Raw genomic sequence first — 22,755 nt, 5'->3', positions numbered from 1 at the left:
TGCAGAGCACAGGCTCCAGACCAGACGCGCAGGCTCAGCGGCCATGGCTCACGGGCCCAGCCGCTCCGCGGCATGTGGGATCTTCCCGGACTGGGGCATGAACCCGTGTCCCCTGCATCGGCAGGTGGACTCTCAACCATTGCGCCACCAGGGAAGCCCTATTCACAACTTTTATCCCTAAAAAGGGAAGACACCTGTGTTAGACATAGTCTGCTTCTCCTCCCTGTGCCTAAGTGGGTACCAGCACTGATGCTGGGCACGTGCCTTTGGAGATGGGTCAACCCGTTGCTATCACAGGGGGCCTGGGAATGGCTGCTTTGATCTGCACATCAGGCCTGGCATCAGCAGCTGGGGGCATATCCCTCCGAGACTGGAGGCAAGGTGATTTGAGACAACTGCTTCTGGATCTCAAGGGAGTAGTGGTGGTTTGTTAGCTCTTTAACTACCTTTATTGTGATGTAGCATTTCTGAGGGTGAGCGCAGGGACAGGGAAGTAATAAGGAAGTAACTGCCAAGGGAAGGCCAGCTGCCACATGAATCTGATCTTTCAGGTTGTGCTAAATGATGTAGAAAGAACTTCAACTCTAAGATCCACTGACATTTTAATGGACACTCAAAAATCCCATCAGTGGCAGGAGGTGTGAATTTACCTATGGCTGGCGTTGTACAGTACTGGGCAGCAGCTCTTATCAGTCCTGTATCTACAGGCCAGGGGTTTTAGGATTAGGCAGGTAATAATGCTTTGCTTATTGAGCGCTCAGGGGACAGGTCTGCTTGAAGTACAAAACCCTGATGTCTGCAGGAAAGCTTTTGTGTCTCATCTTAAAATGAGGTGGCAAGCAGCTAGCAGCATCCACTGGAGTCCGATTGCCTGGGTTTATTCCCAAGCTCCACCAAGTCCCAACTGTATGACCCCATGGAAACTATTTAATCTCTCTAGGTCTTAGTTTCTTTACTTGTAAAATGGGCATAGTAATAGTATTTACTTTGTATGGTTGTAGTGAGATTTTAAAATCAGTCAATATAAGTAAAGCACATAAAAGTGTCTGGCACAAGGCAGGGGGTCTGTCTATCATTGTTGACTCAAAAGTATTACTATAAATTAAGAGACCTCTTCAAGGCTATTTATTATTTTCCTGGTTCTTGATTATCTCAAAGAATGGAAAACCCTACAGGTGGATACAGATCATTAAACTGGCTCATGGTCACACTCATTACTGGAGTTTCTTTTGCCTTAAAAACCTGAATAGAGTTCTTAAAATTTTACATCCTAATCCACAAAATGAGGATAACAATAGCTCAGTATTTACTTTATGTGATTGTCATGAGAGGGCCTCTATTATTCTTCCAATTATATAGATGAGAAAATTGAGACTCAGAGAGGTGAAGTGACTTGCTCAAAGTCACAATACTTAAGATCCTGCAGTCCTGGAATGCTAGTGCCTGAGCCAAGCCCCTTGTTTGAGAGGTGAAACGGGGCTGGAGAAAATGGAAGTAACTTGCCTCTAAGCTTGTGGCATCGCCCATAAGTTCATCTTTCCTGTGAAGGTCCTTCTTGGCAGGAAAAAGAGGATTCATTGATTCTCCAATTGTTCATTCAACACATATTGAATATATGATCAAAAATGTTTGATAAATGAATGAATTTCCTTGGCACTTTGAGCTTGTTCCTCTTTATCTCACTATGCTGCATGTCCGATTCCTTCTCAGTCTTCAAATCTCAGTTGAAATCTCACCTCCTTGGAGAATCCTTTCCCGGCCACCCTACCCAGTGTAGTGCATACCCCCCAGCCATTCTCTGTCCCACCTCTTTGTTTCCTTCATAACATCGTATAGAAACAATCCTGTGTTTAATGGTTTACCATTTACTCCCGTTCATGAAGGCAGGAACATTACTTGCTTTGTTCACTGCTGTTATCCCAACTGTATGGAACCAAACCTCACACACAGTAGATGCTCAGTCAATATTTGTTGAATGAAAATGAATGAATAAGTGAATGAGGTGACACTGATTTCTACCCAGGAAGAAAACATTCTGTGACTTTAAATGGAGATGGATTGAGAGCTAGGACTTTGGCCTGGAGCCTCTTGGTCATAATGGCATGTCCAGCTGGGGATTAACTAATCAGCACATGCATTTTCTGAATTACAAAGTGTGCCAGGGACATTTAATTTCTGTTAATTAGCACCGAGGAGGAGGGGTTGTTATCGAAATCACCAGCCAGCTGGAAGCATGTCCATGTCAGACCTATTTGCAAATCAGAATGGACATTTCATAAACCTTGTCAACCTTGTGAAGCTGCAAGTAAGTCCCCAGAGGGGCAGCACCAAGGTGCTCACCGGCTGCGTTCAGGGCCACAGACGACCTTAAACCTCAAACCTTCAACAGATGAGGAGGTGAGGTGATAGGGACAACCAGGAGACAAAAGACTGATGAGGGTTATGGCATGAGATACATTTAAAAATAACTGTCATATTTCCTCAACTCTGGTGCCACTGACCAGCTGATCTGAAAAGCGAAGAGAACAAAGAAGCTGAGATTTCTAGTCTTACAGAGCCAGCCCCACTGCTTCCTTTCTGTGACCTTAGACAATTGATGTATCCTCAGAGCCTCAGATCTGTTTGATCCATGAATAGGGGACAATAACACCCAACTCATGGGATTGTTGTGAATGTTAAATGAGAAAAGGCATGTAAACAGTCATGATAGCTAACGTCACAGAGCATTTTCTAAGAGCTGGGCACTGTGCTAATGACCTCATGCCCATTGTCTCTTTTAATCCCCACCAAACCACTCAAGGAAAGCACAGTTAGAACCTGCATTTTGCAAGCAAGGGGACTAAAGTTTGGGAAGATTAAATGACTTCCCCGTGATCACACAGGGAGGAAACGCAGAGCCTGGATTTGAATCCCGGTCACCTGACTCACTGTGCTTTTTTTTTTTGCGGTACGTGGGCCTCTCACTGCTGTGGCCATTCCCGTTGCGGAGCACAGGCTCCGGACGCGCAGGCTCAGCGGCCATGGCTCACGGGCCCAGCCGCTCCTCGGCATGTGGGATCTTCATGGACCGGGGCATGAACCCGTGTCCCCTGCATCGGCAGGCAGACTCTCAACCACTGTGCCACCAGGGAAGCCCTCACTGTGCTTTTAACCACCCTGTAAATGACCCTCTAAGGGGTTAGCTCAGTCCCTGGCATTTAGTAGACGTGTAATGAATGGTAGTTAGAAGATTCTGTTCTTATTTTAGCATTTCTTCTGATCACCTGCCTTTGTCATGACTGCAGAATTCACTGCTAGGGTCCCTTCTGCACACCAGCATCTGGCCTATCTGTCTTACTTAATCTTCCCAATGACTCTGTGAAGTGTTGATTATTGTTTTCACTCTTCAGATGAGTAACTAAAGTCTCAGAGAGGTTAGTTAACTTGGTCCAAGGTCAGACAGCCAAGAAGTGGTGGGGCCAGGATTTGAGCCCAGGGACATGTGATTCCAGAGCCCAGATGGTTTCCTTTTTATTTCTCCATGCTGCCATCTTTCAGAATCTGTTTCGCCTCAGTGGAGCTCTCCTGACAGCTGAAACACTCCATTACTCCCTGCTCTTGCTTCTAAGCCTAGCTCTTTCTTGTACTCTGTTTTTGAATTGTGCCTCCATTCCCACTTACAGGTAATAGCTACCATTTATTGAACACTTTGATGTACCCCGTATCACCATAAGAGCTGTACATGCATGATCTCATTTAATCCTGCTGAGAACCCTATGTGGTGGAGGTTCTGATTCCCATTTTACAGATGAGAAAGCAGGTTTAGGGAGGTGGTGTAACTTTCTCAAGTTGCTTCAGTCATTTGCCAAAGGAAACCTAACTAGTAAGTGACAAACTGGGACCAAACCCCAGATGATTTGGTTCCAAAACCCGTCACCCTAGCTATTATATTGTTTCTCCATATCTTGTAAAGTTCTAGTGGATTGGGAATATAGCTAGAATAGCTACCCCCAAATCCTTGTTGACTGATGTTTTAAAATTTAGTCCTTTACTGGAGGTCTCCATGAAGAAAGTCCAAACTATCAAATTTGCCAAATCTAAAAAGACTGTAAGCTTAAAAAAGAATTCAATTTATAAATAGAATGTGCAGGATGGAATATTTGGAAATGTGGTTGTGATATCTAAAATTAGCCTTCTGTTCCAAACAGTATGGCGCCTTCCGGCTGTCTGACTGCTCTGTCCTTTGTCATGGAAGCTGGTGCCATCTCTCTCGAGCTGTGACTGACATGTTCTCCTCAGGCAGTGCGGTCCTCCAGCTCTCTCCTAGACAGAGATGGAAAGCATCTCCCAAGGAACTGGGTGGGGAAGGTGTAGGGATCCAGGTACAACCCTTTGAAGGTGATATTTGTTTGAATCCCTCTATGGTCCTCCAGGCGTTCTTGCTGTCTCCTTATGTTTTGATTCACGCTTGCTTTTGCTTATTTCTGAGAGTCTCCTGACTGCAAATAGTTCTCACAGTCCTCTCAGATGGTCCAGGGAGTTGTTTTCATGGGAAGGACATTAGGATGGCTCTGGCCTCTAGGACACGTGTGACTGACAGCAGTCACACTCTGACATTGCAAGTGGCCTTCATCAAGTCGGTCGGTCACGCTAGCATTGATTCTAACAGCGTTAACCAAAGATACACAAAATGGCCTTTGCCAATGCATTTTGCCTTTCTCCCTGGGTCTTGGCTGGCATCCTTTTAGTCCTTACCAGGCTGCAGCTCTTGTCCATCCAGCAGTGACCCTATCTGCATAATTAGCTTGCATTTGTGGGTGTGTATTTACCCCACCCCCACCCCCAAAAGCAATTGCCTTTGAACTTCGGAAAAATACCGGCATGGAACACTGGAAGGTGTCAGCTCTCTGAGCCCTCTTGTTCCCATAGAGAAGATGAAAGTGGGGGTCATTTTGGAAATCATATTCCCCTTCTTCTGGACTCTGTATCCTTTAGAGTGAGGACAGGCAAAACCAGAAGTAAACTCAAGAAGAGGGAGAGATCTAGGGAATGCAAAATAATCATTGTGTTTTGATGTCAATGATCCAGAACCACATTGCAAGCTTTGGTTCTTTTTCAAGCTGCTGGGCTGTGTCTGGCCGCCCTTGCAGCAGGCGTAGATTTGCTTTTTGGATTTCTCTGTACAGAGCACTCTCAGTCACCTTCTTTCCCGCCCCTACTTCTTGGATGATAAGACCCTTGTATGGGTTGGCTAAAGAGTTCATTTGGGTTTTTCTGTTAAGATGTTATGGAAGAACCTGAACGAATTTTTTGGCCAGCCCAATACTTTTCTCTGGGAGGGCTTGACCCCCTGAGTTAAACCATTCCCCCACCCCTGTCTCCATCCTCATCCCTGTCGTCTCAGCAGCACACACACATTTGTGCAACCTCTCCAACCTCAACCATGTTATGTGTTTACGGTTGCTATTGAAGAAGAGGGATGTGGTGATTTAAGATTAAGGTTTGGACTTAGAGTCCTGGGTTCTAGTTCTTGTTGCCTTGGACAGGTCATTTGACCTCTGAGTCATAATTCTAACCCCTAAAATGGAATAATAGCAGTACCTGCCTTCATAGAGTTGGGTACGATTGGATGGCATAATGCATATACAGTGCTTGGTACAGAGTAGGTGCTCAGTAAATGGTGACAATTATTGCTGGATGAAGAATCAGTAGTCTCCCTTCCATCTCAGACTAATTATGTGACCTTAATCAAGGCACTGAAACATCCTGAGTCTCAGTTTTTTGATCTGTAGTCTGGGGACAAAATTAACTTTTCTCTGCACTCTTCACGAGATTCTTATAAGAATTTGGTGGTAGCAGCAGCAAGATCTGTTTTAGTTTCAGAAGTTGAGGAGCTACTCTGGTTTTTGCATTTGGCTACCCAGAGGCTCCAGGCAAGGCCCAGAGGAGAGCTAGGTAGAAAACCCTGTACTCAAACAATGCAGGCACAGCCACAACCCATATTTTCTCTATTCAGGAGCAACAAGTTCTCCTAAAACAGCTGTACTTGGAAGAATTCTTATAAAAACCCCTTTAAACTCAAACTTCTCAAAATCAGACATGCTGGTGCATCAAAATCTCAATTCCCAGCAATGAATCAAAGATTTAGAGTCCCAGTGACAGAAGCCAGATGGGAGCTCAAGTATTCAGGCAGGGTATCTATGGCCCCAGGTTGCAATATTTGCTTTGACTAGTGCTTACTGAGTACCTCTATGAGCTGCACTCAGAGTTCCATATGGTACATGATTGGGAAATTTACAGGGAGTGATAAGCCTGGAATTCAGGATAGTGATTGTGAAGGAAGTGGGGAGGTGGGGAAGGAAGGAATGGGACTGGGAGAAGCACACAGCAGGTTTCAATTATTTTTTAAAAAGCTAGGTGGTAGGTATATGGTTATTGGTTTTATGATCCTATATATTTCTATAGAACGTTTAATTATAAAAGGGGAGAAAAGCAGAAAGGAGCCCCAAATCCAGAAAAAAGTAATAAGAAACAACATTCTGTGAGGGCCATATGTATTTTTATCTATCCTGGTAACTACTTTATTTCTGTTGCCTCTCATAGAGCCTTGTCCAGAGTACGTGATGAATGAACTGTTGTTGCATGAGTGGATGGATGGATGGATGGATGGTTGGATGGGTGAATCTAATGCTCCTCCATCCCATCATCTTTGATCCCACCTCTGCTGCATTCCATTTGTCAAAGTATAGGTCAATAGGCAGAAGGGCTTCCTGGGAACATTTTGTTTCTGCTCTGGTCTAGGACACAATACTATGGCCTGGCCAACAGCAGGTGGCTTTGGTCATCATTTAACATTGCTCTATTTCAAGCAAAACGTCCTTGTGAGATTCATCCTCAGGGACACCAACCTGCTGCAGGGCTCTCTGGAGTTAATTCCTCTGGCTTAGTCTTGCCTGCCAAACACATTCCCTTTCGGGCTCACCTAAGAGGTTTCTGTAGGTGCTAACACTCCTTTCACTTAGCCCAAGGGGGAACTGGAGTCTTTAGTCTCAAGACTAAGTAAGAGAAACATCAGTGGCAGCAGCTGCTGCCCCAGGAGCGCCCAGCTTGTTAAGTACTTGCTCCCAGCTGGAGAGGCTTGAGAGGCCCTCGTTATTCTACCTGCTTCAGCTTCTCACTTCCTGGAAAGGGAGTCAGAGTCTGTGGGGCTGCCTGTGTGAATAGGGCCCGGGGAGAGGATCAAGATGGAGGCCTGCTCATCTTATTGAAGCAAATGATGTGCTTCCATACCTGCCAACATGATGCCAGAGGAACTGGGAAGCTGAAGTGCATTACTTATGCCTATGAGACTCTTAGCTGAAAAAGGTAGGTGAACAGGCATGGAAATGCTCATCCTCCAAGTCAGCTCCTTTCCTAAGCTAGGGGCCTGATGAAGGTGCTTGTCGAGGGATGAACAATGGCCAGGATGGGGGTTGGGAAGAGTGTCAGGTTTGACAGCAGTGCTCTCAACCTCTGGGCCTGATTCTCTATAATAGGGTAACAGTCAAGATATTTAATAATCAGTATGGCATAGGCACTAGCCAATCAGCATGAAGAAGGGCTTTATTGCTGGAGGTCTCAGCTGCAGCTGGCCTTAGCTTTTTAGCTGTTGGATGGGAGAGCGATGGGGAGGACGACACGGAGAAAGGGCCAGGGTATGGGAGGGGGGAGAGGTCTCAGAGAGCTCAGAGCATCTACTATTCACCTATCAGTACAGGACGATTTCAATATATTAACCAACAGTGAGGTCATACTCCTGCTGAATGTCAGATCCAAATGTCAGCTCTGCTATACCACATGAGAAAGGTGAATTTGATTCTCATACTTCATGTGCCTCAGAATCCCTTGGGGAGCTTGTTGAAAGCACAGATGCCTAGTCCCCACCTCAAAACTACTGAACGACACCCTGTAGGGCCCTGGCTTGGCCTGCTATGCTCCTGAGACCTGTGTGCCTGGATCAGTGGATGTCTGAGGATCCAGCTCTAACTTTCAAGGGGTTTATGATGCCTCTGGGAGATGAAGTCAAGCACACAGTCTCTAGGGGAACATGCCCAGTTCAGGTGCAGGTCGTGTGTGTGAGTGAAGCAGGCTACTGGGGCTGCGTGGCAAATTGAAGAGCGCATGTCCGTTTCACGGCAATTGCAACCCCACCAGATGGCTGCCATTCGGGAGCGCAGGCCTGCTGTGGACGGACCTTCTGAATTGTCAAGGGAAGTTGGAAGTCAGCGAGTCAGCTCTGCATCTCACCAAGTCACAGGTAGGGCGTTGCTTTAAACTTTTCCTGCTACCAAAGCTCTGTCTGGGAGGGGGAAGGGTGGAGGAGGTGCAGCTGGTCCCGCGTGAGAAGGGAAGGAGACAAGTTTTAAGTGAGGACCTTGATGCTGCTCAAGTCAAGTGTGACTCCACCATTTCCTTAGGTGTGGCCCTCAGAGTCTGTCCTCAGCTGGTTGCGCCCCTCCTTCACCTCTCAGATGTCCCCCCTGCTCTCTGCCCCCGCCCCCAGGAAGAGCCTGCCCTCCACAGCTTTCCTAGCACTGAGGTGTCAGATCTGCTCACGAGGTGAAGGGGTACCTCTTCTAGGGACTCTGAGTCTTAGCTGAGGATGGAATATCTGGCTTCAGACGTGAGGTGCTAGGGATCCAACTGGGATCCCGGGAATGTTCCACAAAGGAGTAGATTCCTCTGTACTTAGGTACAAGAGAACTTGGCTTGATTGCTACGTTTAAACCCATTGCCAAATGCTTCTTTCCCTGCTTGGGCACCCTTTCTCCCACCCCTTTGTCTGCCTGACTCTTTCTTGCCCTTCAGGACTCAGACTGTGTTGTGACCTCCACGACTAGGCTACTTGGTCTCCTTTTAGCACCACATCCCCGGACAGGCCCTTGTTTTAAGCTTTTTCACCTGGAATTTCGATGGTCTGCTTCCTTAAAAACATTCAAGGCTAACATCTCTCAGGTGTTCACTATGTGCCAGCACGGTTCCAGTCACTTTATTACCTCAGTTAACCCTCACAATAGCCCAGTGAGGTTGGCACTATTATTGTTCCTATTTAAGAAGACAAGGCTCAGATAGGTTAAGTAACTTGCCCAGCATCACATAGCTAGCACGTGGTAAGTGAAGATTTGGACCCAGTCTTTGTGCAGCAGAGCCTGCAATTGTAACCACTGCATTATGCCACCTCCTTGCAGTTTGAAGTCAGTGGCCTGACATCAAGGATGGTCTCTTGGTTCATGTAGCATAGTTCCAAGTTAGGCTCTAAAGTTAGATGTCTTGAACTCAGGGTGAGGGCAGCTATCAAACTCGCTCTGTCACTGTCTGTAGTTACCCTTCAAGCCTCAGTTTCCTTGGCTCTATAATGGGGACAATTGTACTTGCCTTATAGGGTTATGGTGGACGTTATAGGAGAGGATGTATCTCTTGTTCTCACTGCAGTACCCAGCTCATAGGAATATCTGAAACATGGTGGTAGAATAAATGATGGGCAGTGCCCAGTGAGTTCAACTTGTACTGCCCCTTTCAAATCCTCATATGACTCCGCAGAGATGGGATTTGGTTTGGGAGGGAGTGAGTCTGATGCGGGGCATGGGGGAAGAAGGCTGGATGGAATGGGGATGGCCAGCCTCTGGCGTTGTTTACATTTCTCAGAGAGGTTACTCTATAGAGATCGTGGACAATGGGAAGACTATTCTGTTTCACTTGGAGGGTATGGAATGTATCTTCATTATGCCCAAACAACCTGCTTTTCAGCCACAATAGTTAAAAATTAACTGGCTCCATTGCTACTGAGGCACAGACTAAATGTTTGGTTGGCTGGGCATGCCATGTATCTGCCACTCTGGGTGTAGATTGCGAAACTCATTAACTCACCGAGAGTGCTTTTTGGGGTAAATACGAGGTGTAAGTGCTCATATTTTGACAAATCATACAATGCCTGCCTGTCTTTATGACTTTTCCCCATTTCTCCATCTGGATTACAATATTCAGCTCATTGAGTCATGCAGTTGGGCCTGACAATTCTGTGGAATAGACATGGGTCACCATCACACAGAAACACCAGGGCATGTGACCACATTGGCTCTACCAACCCCAAAGGTCTGACACAGGTGCAGTATTCCTTGGCAGGATTATGGTTTTGTTTTTGTTTTATTAAGGTCTGGAAAAGTCTTGACAATTCAGTTTGCCAAGTGTGTGGTTGGTACATAAAATATGGATGTTTTTAATCCCAGGATCTTCAAGAACTGTCCAGGGAGAAGGTCTAATTAGAGCTGCCTTTTTTTTTTTTTAATGACACCCAGGCTTAGTAGCAAATGGCATTTATGCACTAAAGTGCCCACATTGATGGGCGTGCAATAAATGTTAAATCACAACAATTAAGTTAAATGAGAATTAATGATTTGTCTTACAGCATTGCCTCCACTCCCTGGGATGCTCTTTTTCCCCCATTTACAAGGCTTTGCCTGGCTGGTCCCGCTCACTTCAGCCCCATCTTAGTGGGGTCACCTACTTTTGCAGACTCCATCCTTCTTTCCCCACCTGTCAGGAATGTCAAGGCTGCTCTCCTACTCTTTTATCTTCTTCCCTGACACTTCCCCTAGTCCTCTTTCTCTCTCACTCTCATCACCTCCCCACTCTCTCCTCCATATTTTCTTCACTCTCCCTTTCTCCTCCTCCTTACCCACTTTTCCTCTCCAACCTTATTTGTCCAGTCCCTTTCCTCTAGAAGGCACCCCCAACCCAGCCGTGGATTGGCATCTCCTCAATGACATTGTTGCCTTATTCTGCACCCTGGTGAAACAGCTAGTCTGCCCCAAATAGAAGAAATCAGTGAAAGTAAAGACTGTTGCAAGGCAAACAGAATGTATATCTAAACTCAACCCCCTTACCAAGTTGTTTCTAAGCATGCTGTGTTTTCTTGGGGAAGTCAGACTAGAGCCAGGATGAATGAATTGTCCGTAACACCATACAAGACCCTCTCCACAAGTGCGAGATTCCTGCTTATCTATCATGTAGGATTATATGTGGGCAGACAGATTAAGAAGCTTAAAGTATGACAATAGTCAGCTTTCTCTCTGACCTTGTTTGGAGCAAAGCCAGGAAGCTGACTCTCTTTGGTTTGGCGGGTTCCTGGAATTTTCAAAGTATCCGTCTCACACCCTTCCCAGAAACTCTCCCTTGGCAGCCAGGATTTTGACTTGATGGAGGGACAAAGATATGGTGGCTACTAGTGGCTGGTGTCTAGGTCCCAGAAGATGGCAGAAGCTGTTCTAAGATGTTGAGGTCAAAGAAGTAATGCCAGCATTCCACCATTGTGACATCCCTGGCTGAAGCCCCTTTTATAACATCATAGAAATTCTACACAGAACCCAGAGGATGAGAGGCTGCACACTCCATGCTGGGGAATAGAGTGGGCAGGATGAGCTCCCATTCCTTGGTCTGGGTAGTGGCCTTGCTACATCGAATCATTATGTTTGGAAGGTCACCTAGTCTATCTTCCCAGCCAGGGCAGGAATCCCCACTCGCACCTGTCCTTTCCTGGAGGTAAAATGGGCAGAACAAGGACCCATGCTCGAGTCCCCAAAGAATGGCAGGACGCCCTCAGTGGAGGCATACTGTATTTAAATGCAATTCACCTCTTTGGGGTCTAGGAAAAGCCACCTGTAGATTCATTTGCTGGGAAACACGGTCTGCGTGGCCGAGGCAGTGGGCGCTGGGGTCATGATTTTGCTAAAGGTTGACTTCCTCCGGAGGTCTGTCTGCTGTCCAGAATGGCAGCCGCTTCGGTGGGCGAATAGGACGGTCATCTCTGGGCTCAAGGGGGCTGCTTCAGGCTGGGACCCCTTCGGGCTGGTTGGTTGTTCAGGCTTCCCAGAGGTGTGATGTTTGGCCGGAGGAGGGCTGTAATTCTGAAATCTCACGGTTTTGACTTGCTGTAAGACAGAGGAGAGCAAAGGGACACAGGTGAGTGGGAGACCTGTGCTATTTCCCCCTGGGACTTGGTTCATGCTGTTTCTCTACACTTGTCCCTTCCTGGAATGCCTCATTCACGTGTTCATCCAGCAACTACTTGTGTCTGTCATGAGTGTCGACCATGCATCACCACTCTGTCAGGTGCTGTGAAGCCAAGAGTGAACAAAACCGCCCTGACAAATGACAATGATAACCAGTGCCACCGCAGGGGAAGCAGAAGATGCTGAGTAATGCGGAGGAGTATCCAACTGAAGCTGGAATGGGCCTTGTCAGAGAAGGCCTCTTAGAGGCAGAGTTATTTCAGTCGAGAACAGAAGAACGACTGGGAATTAGCTACGAGAAATAGGGGGGACAAACACCTACCTGAGAATAGGGTCCTTCACCTCCCCTCTCTCCTTTCCACCTGCCAGTAAGGCCTCCCTGCTGTCTCCATCCAGACAGTTCCTTCATCAACCCTCAGAGCAGAGTTAGCCAACTGGACACTGCTGACTGAATATAGTCTGCAGAAAGTCTGGGAGTTTGATTTAGTTGCTAACACATAAAGATGGGGAGATGCATATAAAGATCAGCATTTTACATGTCCCTTAAGATAATCAAAGTGCAGGCACACTGGGGCCTGTGCCCCATTCTGGCAGCAATTGGTTGGAGCTGATTAGCAGGCCCCGCTTTATGTGGGAGTCAATGATCCGATGTTTGCATAAGCCCTTCCTCTCTCCCTTCTTTCCTAGCCTGTTATAGATCTTGTATATTAGGTTTTACTTTGGCCATTCCCTATCTTACAGCTTAATAAAGTGTTCTGTGCTACTGCTCAGAAATCTTTTTTTTTTTTTTTCCTGTGAAATTCAATCCCAATGTCTTGGGATTGAAAGGTGAGTGGGAGACCAAATGTCTTTCAACTGAAGACATCCAAATGTCTTCATACTTTTGACCCTTACATGTCCAGCAGACGTCTGGGCACTTACTAAACACAGTTTGAGGGCTGCATCTAATGGCTTGGGGATAACTGACAAGTGGGGTCTGGAAAACTTTGAATTATTTGAATACCGTAGTTCAGAAGAACTCTCAACATTTAAATCAGTTAACACTAACTTTTTCCAAATGCCTTTCCCGGCAAGCTTAGAGCTTAACATTAAGAGCATGAGTTTTTGTGTCAGATCTCGATTCTACTCCAGACACTCATGTGTGTCAGCTGTGTGCTTTTGGGTAATGTACTTTAACTCCATAAGCCTTCATGTCCTCATTTTTAAATGAGGAAGACAATAATAATTATAGCTACATCAGAAGGTTGTTGTCAGAATTAAATGAGATAGGACATGTGAAGTACTCAGCACAGTGCCTGCTAGGTCGTTAGCATTCAGTAAATGCTTAACAAAGAGGAGGAAACCACACCATCTTTCCATTTGGAGGGAAATGGGTGATGGTAGTGATGGTGATGTTGGCGGTGATGGTGGTGGTGTGATGTTCAATACACTAAAAGATAAGTCACCTAATTTCCTTCACGTCACCTCCTCCATCCCTGCCTCAAGGATATTGTTGAGAACATAACACTTTTACAAAAACTCTTATGACTTCTAGTGGGAAAAGCCCTAGAACTGATAACCGATAACTGCAAAGGTCCCGATAACACTTGTTGGAGTAGTTATAACTCAGTGTGACCTTACTAAGTCACTTACCTTCTCCTGTGCCTCAGTTGCCTCTTCTATACTGTGAACAAGTACGTATCAAGCCCTATGTAAGTACTTTACTCATTTAACTCCAATCCTATGAGGCTATTACTCTTCTTACCGCCATTTTACAGATTAGGCAAAAGAGTCTCAGAAAGGTGAAGTGTTTTAACCAGAGTCACCAGCTAGCAAGCAGCACAGCTGGAATTCAAATCAAGATTGTGTCTGATGCCAAAGCCGTGTTTTTTCCAAGTTGCCTCTGGGCCTCGAAAGAAGGACGTATAAAATCTTCTGGAAGCATAAAGGAGATTCAGTAACATGTCTGGGGAGGGTGCGGGTGATGTGAGGATATGGAAGGGGGGTTATGTGTGAGGATTCTTTGGAGGCTGCAGTTTTGATTCCTCGTCCATTTATGGTGAAATCTCAGGAGCTGGGACACTGTGCAAAGTTAGGGGTCTAAAGAATCAGGCCCCCCTAATGTCACCTACTCCTACCTTTTCGCTGCCATTTCTTGAGTTCTCTGGTTTCACCAGGATGGATGGCGGGGCAGATGCAGGCAGTTTTGGTAGAGGCTCACTCCTGACGGGGATTTCTTTGCCTTCCATGATGAGGGAGCTGGCCGCTGAGTGGATCCTGGTGTCGCTGCCCCTGCTGATGCACGTGAGGGCAGGCTCCCCCGTGGCAGTGGGCTTGGGTCCCATCTCCGCCACCACCGCTGAGGCTGAGGAGGGGGCCCCCTGTGGCTGGTAGAATTGGAACTGCTGAGGCCGGACGACCATGGTGGGGCTGCGTCTGAGGGAGCCCACTACGAAGGTGGGGACCCCTGACTGGACGGGTCTCTGCAGGGATCCATCTGGGGAATTGTATAACAGAGATATCAGCAGTGGGGCAGCTGACAGCAGCTTGGGTGGGAGCTGGGTAAGCAGTGTGTCCTGATAGCCCAGAATAGTTAAGTGCTTTCCCAATTTGACTGTGCTCACATTCTCCCAGGGTCTTTCAAAGGTGACCTTATTCTTTTTTTAGTGCTGTTTGCTGATGCTGGCAGCAAATGACTGGCTAGGCGAATACTGGGGGTGGGGTGGCGTCAGAAGGTATATCACCTCTATTTGTCCTCTCCCTCTCTCTCTCTGACTCTCTCTGTCACACACACACACACACACACACACACACTCACACACTCCTACTTTCTCCCTCCAGGCCTTTAAGATGGAAAGTGAAGAAGACAGTCCTAAAGAGAGAGCTTCGCAGTGAGAAATAAACATAAAGGCATGGAGACCAAAGAGGAAACAAAAGCAGAGACAAAGAAAGAGACAGCAGAAATTGAGACACGCAAGAGAGAGTCAATGGAGGGGCATGAGTGGGAGGGAGAGAGGGCGGGAGAGAGGGCAGAGGACTCCAACCAGCTACTTAAAGAAAATTCTGATGGAAGCTTTAGGCCTGTGGTGGTGGGACCTTTGCTTTTCATCGGGTCTGCAGGGAGGAAGGGTGAGCGGGATTTAGGGACTCTGTGTACCAGGCAAACGTGACAGCAGCTGGAAGCAAATTTGGAAAGGTTATTCCCAAGTTAGGGATGTGAGCGGATGAGCTTTGTGAAGTCCCATGACACAGGCTCTGGAATCAGAGCTCCTCCCAGGGAGCCAGGAGCACATCAGTCACATCATCTCCCTGCTCCTCGGTCCCCTGGTTGTAAACTGGAGCTAAAAACAGCACCTCATGGCCTGGGGTGAGGATTACACTTTATGATGTGTGCAAAATGTTAGGATAGTGCCTGGAACATCATAAATGCCCCATATTTTAAAACGTTTTCTGTGTGTTTTTAGGTAAAGGAGAAGCAAACTCTAAAAATGCACGGTCCAGGAGTTTGGTTTTGCCCCTTCCGTTTCCCTGAGCTCTTTTTTTTTTTTTTTAACTGAGATAGTCCTCCCTCAGTAAAAGGAAGCCATTCCTTCCCCTCAAATTCTCTGGAAGACAGGAGATCCCCATCCTTTGAGCATATGTCCTGTGGGTGACCTGGAGAATAATCGAGAGTTCATTGTGCTCTGTGGAGGGCAGTGGGGGAGACACCCTGAGAAGCATTGTGGGCTATTTCTTCATAAGGGTCTCCCAGAATTTAGAGCTATAGGTGACATCCAGCAGAGAAGTTACTTCTTTGTGACACTCTATGGACACGTGTGTAAATCAAAGTCATCTGTGTCCAGCACAGAAGGCCTGAGCCAAGGCCATGTTCTGTGTCATGACTCTTTATCAAGCCGGGTGTGAACATGAAGAGCAGACGCTCACTGTAACACCGCTGGCGTTCTCAGCTGCCACCGGCAACCCAGCCACCACTTACACAAATCTGACCTTTCAATGTCAATGTCTATTTTTCCACTGACAGCCCTGTGAGATGCATACAGTCAATTCTCTGTCATTTCTCTTGGCTTTGGGGAGATTGATAGCTTGACCATCCTCACCTTGGGAAAAGGGAGAGAGAGAAAGCCTCTGGGACCTAGGAAGGTCAAAGCCACACTAGGCAGACCTGTCCTTAGGCTCTCGGAAATGGGTGAAAAATCAGTTTACCGCCTTATCTACTTATCTTGTCGGGTTCCTAATTTCCAAGAGATTTCATGCTTTCTTATTACATGTGCATATAATGCAAGCGGTCAAAACTCCAAGCCAATCAAGATCTACACAAAGATAGAGAGGGAGTGTCCGAAAGGAAGTGTGAACAATTGCCGAGGGGCTGTTCTCCTCGGTATTCAAAAGTGATCTAGACTATATGAACATTTCAACCGCCAGTGAAGTGAATCACATTCACATTCTGGAGGGACCCACTATGATCTGCTTAGCTGCAGTAGCAATATTGATACTGATAAACTGCTATACTATAAAAATAGCTAACATTTTTCGAGAGCTTATTATGTGCCAGGCACTGGGCCATTAGTCTTAAATGAATTATTTAAGGCCCTGATGAGTTAGGTACTATTTTTATTTTCATTTTGCAAATGAGAAAACTGAAGGCCGAAGTGGTCAGTAACTTGCCCGAGGCTGTTGTGGTGGGATAACTTATTGCAGGTGTGTTTTGTGGGGAGAAGGTGGAGGAGAGGGTGAGGAGGAAGGCACCGTTGGCTAGAATTAAGAAGCAACAGTGGTGGGATTGGTGGTCAAGCAGATGATCAGAAAGCACTGAGAAAGGGTAGAACTAAGATAATTGCTTTAATTGTCTTGGGGCACTAATTGCTTTAATGTCTGTTTGGCATACTGTCTCACATGTGAATCTTTTGCTCTGACTAGTACTGCATTTTCACCTTTGATCATTTTTTAAGATAGCAGGAGGGATGGCAGAGCCCAGTTTAAGTCAGGGGATTTAGAACAAATCAAGTTGACTTTGCTTGGCTTGTTGTCTTCTTCTAGAGTGGTGTACGAATATAAAGGCTTGACGTTTTATAGAACAGTGGGTTTCAACCACTTTTTTAGAACCCCTGAAAATGAAGCCTTACGCAGAAATTCAATATATTAGGAGATAAAAGCATGGCTTTGAAGATGAAGGAGCTATGTAATTGCCATGTGTGCAATGTGGATGCTACATAAAAATAAAGCCAAGGTGCAGAACAGTGTACTAAGATTACAAGGTATGTATGTACATGGACGAGAACTTGGGACTGGGGGGGAAGGATATGAAGGAGACATTTGTACAATATAATGTACTTTTGTACAATATAATTCTTTTACCTTGTGCATATATTAGTTATACAAAGTGGGATTCAGGGGCTCTTAGCAATGACTCCTCTTTTCCTCTTCCCCTTATTTCCCTTTTGGCACCTCCTGAGGGGTTCCGTGGAGCACAGTTTAAGAAGCATTGACCCAGCAAGTGCCTTAGTTGTCCTGTCTTAATAAGAACCAGCATCCACCTTGGCCATGCTCTAATTACATGTTGGCACTCAGGGCTGGTATCATCCCAATCAGTCAGTGTGCGTGTATGAAGTGACTGAGGGCGGGGACCTTGAGTCCATGTGGCTTCATCTGATAAAACAATGCAGTATTTGGGAAGTGTAAAGCAACCTTCACAGAGGCTTGTTTTAAAGCCAAGATCCTTGTTTTTGCAAAAAGCACTCTGTTTGCCAGTGTGAGATCCCCCCATCCCCTAGCTCTAGGCACCTACCTCTCTGCCACCACTTACTCTTTCTCATGCTGCTCCGCCCTTTGCGGAGGGAGCCCTGCCCCAGGGTCCCCAGACCGGCCAGGTTCCGCACGGGGTTGACTATGGCTGTGGGCACGAAGACGGACTTGAAGGGCCGGTTCTGCCGGGGATCAGCTTCTGAAATGCTGCCTTGGGAGGACACAGAGGAGGTGGATAACGTCCATGTGGCGTAGAGAGCAGAGCTCCGGGAGTCTGGAACACCAGATGTCTTTCTGGTTATGCAAATTTTTTTTTTTTTTTTTGTGAAAGAGAAGAAATAGAGAAAGAAAAGTTTCAGTCAAGTGTCCTGTTTTTAAAAAAAACGGTCAGCTCCTAACTGTATAGCACCTGTGGTCCCTCTTCATCGTATTCCTACCCATACATACATCATATACATATATATATATATATATGGTTATACTTGTCTTCAACACAGGCTTAACTATGGAGGCCTCAGCTTCCACACCTGGATAACTGTGTGGGCATGCTGAGGGAGGGGAGAGGGTCTCATACTGAGGCCTGGTGGAACTAGAAGACTTGAATATCTTCATCTTTCACTCCAGCTCTGATCACTCTTCACCCCGTGTCTCTTCAGCCCTCAGTTCAGAGCACAAGATCTTGTATGTGCTCATTTCGCTTTGCAGGGGCGATTTCTTGTTCTTCCAGTGACTTTCCCACTAGATCCTAAACTCTTTGAAGGCAGAGATTTTATATGACTTGTTTTATAGCCTCTGTGTTCTGCACATATTGTTTATTAATAAATGTTTGTTGAATGGCTGCCATGATGCTTTTAGCACTGAAGCCAGTCATTTTGTCTCACACATAGTAAGCACTTACTGTATACCCACTGTAACACCCAGCATTGGCCAAACACTTTGCCCACATCATCTCACAGGTTCTTCTCGACAGCCTTCTGAGGTAGGTACTATTAGTGCTACTGTTTTGTAGGTTAAAAAATAGAGATTTACTGTTACTTGTCCAAGCAATGAATAGATCTGAGATTTGAACCCAGGCCCAGGCTGGCCCCTCGCTCTACCACTGAGCTACCTACCTTCTGGCTAGTTAGAGCATTCATCGTTTGGAAAACCCTGCATCCTACTTGAAAATTAACAAACTAAAGGAGCTGGTAGGCCCTACACATGCCTCCATAAGACCTAATTCTTCAGGCTTAGGCTCTGATTTTTAAGAACAGTGTTAATGTTTTGTAAAAGAGCAATCTCCTGTTCATGTTTCCAGCCTGCAACTCCCTGAACCCCATGGGGAATGGTGTCATTTTACAGGCCCTTCTTGCCCTTTTACCATCCTGCCTCAACATCACAGCCCCTACCGAGTAGTCCATGAATCCCCTTGTCACTCTGTTGATTAAATAACCCCTGCTAATTCCCTGGAGATAACCAGTTCAACCAAGGCCCCGGCACAGAGATGCCCTCCACGTATTTTCCTTCCTGTCAATGCCTCCGGGTTTCTCTTTAAGTAATTTCCCCTTATTTCTCCTTTTCTCTCCTTGTTTTGCTTTAAAAAAAGTATATGTAGTTTAATATTGAGCCACCAGTGTTATACAAGATGGGAAAGGCATCATGTAATGCAGCCAACTCTGCCCAGGAAGCATATGCAGCCAAACATGCTGGGAACTGATGCTTGCAGAGAGGGGCTTCTGTCCACAGCCTTCAGCCTGCTTCTGGCCCCTGGGGATGCAGTCAGTGAGGCAGAGTGGGCTGTACACCAGGAAGAGCTCAGACTACATTCTGGAGATGAAGGCTGGGCTGGAGAGAACTCCCCAGCACTGGCTTGCCTGGCACAGTCTGCATCTACCTGTTTTTTTTTAAATAAATTTATTTATTTATTTATTTATTTATTTGTGGCTGCACTGGGTCTTCGTTGCTCTGCGTGGGCTTTCTCTGGTTGCGGCGAGTGGGGTCTACTCTTCGTTGCACTGTGTGGGCTTCTCATTGCGGTGGCTTCTCTTGTTGCAGAGCACGGGCTCTAGGAGTGTGGGCTTCAGTAGTTGTGGCTCGCGGGCTCTAGAGCACAGGTTTCAGTGGTTGTGGCACATGGGCTCAGTAGCTGTGGCTCGCGGGCTCTAGAGCACAGGCTCAGTGGTTATGGCGCATGGGCTTACTTGCTCCGCAGCACGTGGGATCTTCCTGGACCAGGGCTCGAACCTGTGTCCCCTGCATTGGCAGGTGGAGTCTTACCCACTGCACCACCAGGGAAGCCCCTACCTGTGTTTTAAACAAAGGCCTCAAAGTGTTGGATGCTGCAAAATGGACTGGCAACAGGAAAGACAGGTTCCAAATTTGTTGCCAGCAGCAGAAGCAGCAGCAGCAGCCTGGACAGAATACAGTTAATGAGGCCCAAGCCAGCCTAATTCCACCAGTCCCTTCTTTGGACAACTGTTTACAGACCAAGGTACAACTTCATTTTTCTGGACCCAGCATGAGGCTGGATTCCAGAAACTCCTAAATATCAAGTCCCCCATCCAACACTGAGTCCCTCTATGTCTTTTGGCAAAAAGCTCAGCACTTACCCAGCGTGTTCTTCTAGCATCAAAGCACTTTGCAAACATATATTCATTAATCCCTATGACACCCCAGACCTGCAGATATTATGATCCCTGTTTTCTAGATGGAGAGACTGAAAGACATTCTGGGTTTAAGTGGGAGGTATGTGTGTTGCCTCTGATTTGCTCCACTGGGCTGCTTTGAGTGTGCAGGTCCCTGTGTCCCCTTTTCTACCTGAGACATGAGCCCTTAAGAACTTGCGCAGTATTTGAAAGGGACATGACACACAGCGTCTCTATCCTGCTCAGCACTGCCAGTAACCTCCTGGTAAGGCAAAAGCTTGGACCATGACAATCTTTATATAGTTCTATGTAGAAAGTTAAAGGAAAGTGAGTGGTGGCCCTCGTGTCACTTTTCTCCACCCCTTAGGCATCAGGATGGCATATGTGTCCAGTGAAGGTTGCCAGAAAGAGAAATATCCTGGCTTATTGGGCAGAAGGGCATTTATTGGAAGGACAGGAAGGAGCGGAAAGAGCTTGGAAACAGGATCCAAGGGAGGCTGCTGAGAGCTGGGCAGCAGGGATCTGAGGTGGGAAGAGTCTGATCAGGTGCTGCTCCTTGAGTCCCTGCCATGAATGGCCTTCAACTCTGTCCACATTTCTCTCCTCCCTTGTTCCTTCCTTGTTCATGTTTCCAAGTCCCAAGAGGCTGAGCCTGTCCCTCACCTGTGGTGATGAGTTGAGGAGGTTGGGGATGAGGGGAAGGGGGAGAGGGAGGAGGGGGAGGAGGAGGGGGAAGGGGAGGAGGAGGGGAAGGGGGAGGAGGAGGGGGAGGGGAGGGGGGAGGAGTTGGCTTCTGCAGCCTCTGAAAAGGGAGGAAACTTATGCCTCTACCGAGACTGTGCTTGGAAGAGGAAATCAAAGGGATGTAATGCTGTTAGGAAGGGCTGGAATGAAAACGTGACAAGTGTTCTGTACCACCTGAGCCAGGGGATAACTCTGGGATACGGGAACTAGGTCGTGGTGGCAGATATTTAGTTGTGGTTGGCACAGTTGGACAGGCTGGTGGCACCATCGAGCACAGAGGGCTGGAGCTTTACACAGCATAGAAGCCTTTCCTCTCTCAGTAATTAAAAAGCTCCCTTGCTGAATTCTAAATCGAAACCCTGGCATTTTGGTCAACTCTGGTCTCTAATTGATCCCCAAACTCTGGCTGGCTCAGTTCATTAGGAGATGATGCTAGTAAGAGCAGAGGTTCAAACGCTCAGGGGGCACTTCACACCTTTGAGGTCTGGCTGTCTTATAAAAGGCAGCCCTGTACACCAAGGGGGCTGGTGGCAGTGCGGAGCCATCACTGCAAACAGACAACAAAAACGGGGCAAAACCTTTCACACACACAGAACGTTAGAACAGAAAGGGGCCTTGCGCACATAGTCCAACCCACTCAGTAGGAAAAACTCAGCTGACAAAAGATGGCATCATTCAGCCCTGAGAAGCGGGAGGAATTAAACCTCCCACAGTGGGAAGGGTTGTTAAGAACAAGGGTGAGCTGCCCCCAGGTAGACAAACTGTCATCTGCGTCCAAGATTTTGGGTATGGGAACTTTCTCTGCATCTGAGAGGTTGTCAGAGAAAACACATACACACAGAAAGCATTGATCTGCTGTCACCTAATAGCCCTCAGGAGATTATACTGTGACAGGGACTTTCCTTTTTAGAAATGCTGGCTCCCTAGAAGCAAACACACACATCAGCATAAGTAGCATCTCAGTAAAGGCACATATGCAGGTTTCTATGAGCTGGGGGTGGGGATGGACTCATGGCAAACTATGCTGGTGCTGAAACTCCATCCACTGTCTAACACGCGGCCATCATGGAGCGGGTGAGTCTAGATGCTCATGACTCGCCTAAGAACAGATCTAACTTGGAGAAAAGCCAAGAAGGAGAGAACGGGAAGCTGGAGCCTTGAAGTACACTGGAATGGAGTCCTACATGCATTCTAGTTAGGGTGACCTTACGTCCAGGTTTTCCCGGGAGAGTCTCAGTTTACACCTGCTCTCCTGGTAGAGTGTCCCTCTTTTATCTCAAAAGCATCCTAGTTTGGATGGTAAGTTATATGGTCACTCTTATTTTAATGTTTTTTTTCATGGAATATCCAGGACTTTGGGCTAAGGCCTGATGCACAAGCAAATGCCCCATTAGTAGAGATGGTCCCTAGAGGGTTCATGATAAGATTCCATGGAAGACTGTTCATGAGTTAGGGTAGGTCCTTGCTCTTCATTGTCACTTCTGGACCGTCCTCCCACTCTTCTCAAGACTTCCCAGCTTGGATTCACATGATTAGACTCCACCACCTACCACCCTGCCGTGTTGGAGCCATCATTTCCCCTCTTTCCTTGAGGAATTGAGCTCCTGGATCACTGTCATTCTCTCCACCTCAGTGGATCC

The 22,755-nt window shown here is 46.8% G+C and overlaps 1 protein-coding gene across 2 annotated transcripts in view; it reads right to left on the bottom strand.

The window, feature by feature from the left end:
* Positions 1 to 22,755, bottom strand: part of SH3RF2 (SH3 domain containing ring finger 2) — a 142,720-nt gene that overhangs the window by 5,784 nt on the left and 114,181 nt on the right. Inside the window, exons 8-10 of one of the 2 annotated variants that reach the window (XM_081232791.1) lie at positions 17,791 to 18,041; positions 14,144 to 14,502; positions 11,649 to 11,945 (exon numbers count right to left, since the gene is read on the bottom strand). In XM_081232791.1, the coding sequence (XP_081088917.1) occupies positions 11,682 to 11,945; positions 14,144 to 14,502; positions 17,791 to 18,041 (874 nt within the window). In that variant the 3' untranslated portion in view covers positions 11,649 to 11,681. The remainder of the gene's footprint in view (positions 1 to 11,648; positions 11,946 to 14,143; positions 14,503 to 17,790; positions 18,042 to 22,755) is intronic. The other variant, XM_081232792.1, reaches the window with a different exon arrangement.

The sequence above is a fragment of the Mesoplodon bidens genome, assembly GCF_964165515.1.
Source record: "Mesoplodon bidens genome assembly, chromosome: 4".
Lineage (NCBI taxonomy): Eukaryota > Metazoa > Chordata > Mammalia > Artiodactyla > Ziphiidae > Mesoplodon > Mesoplodon bidens.
Note: the sequence above shows the minus strand (reverse complement) of the source record. Positions and strands in the feature narration are given on the sequence as shown.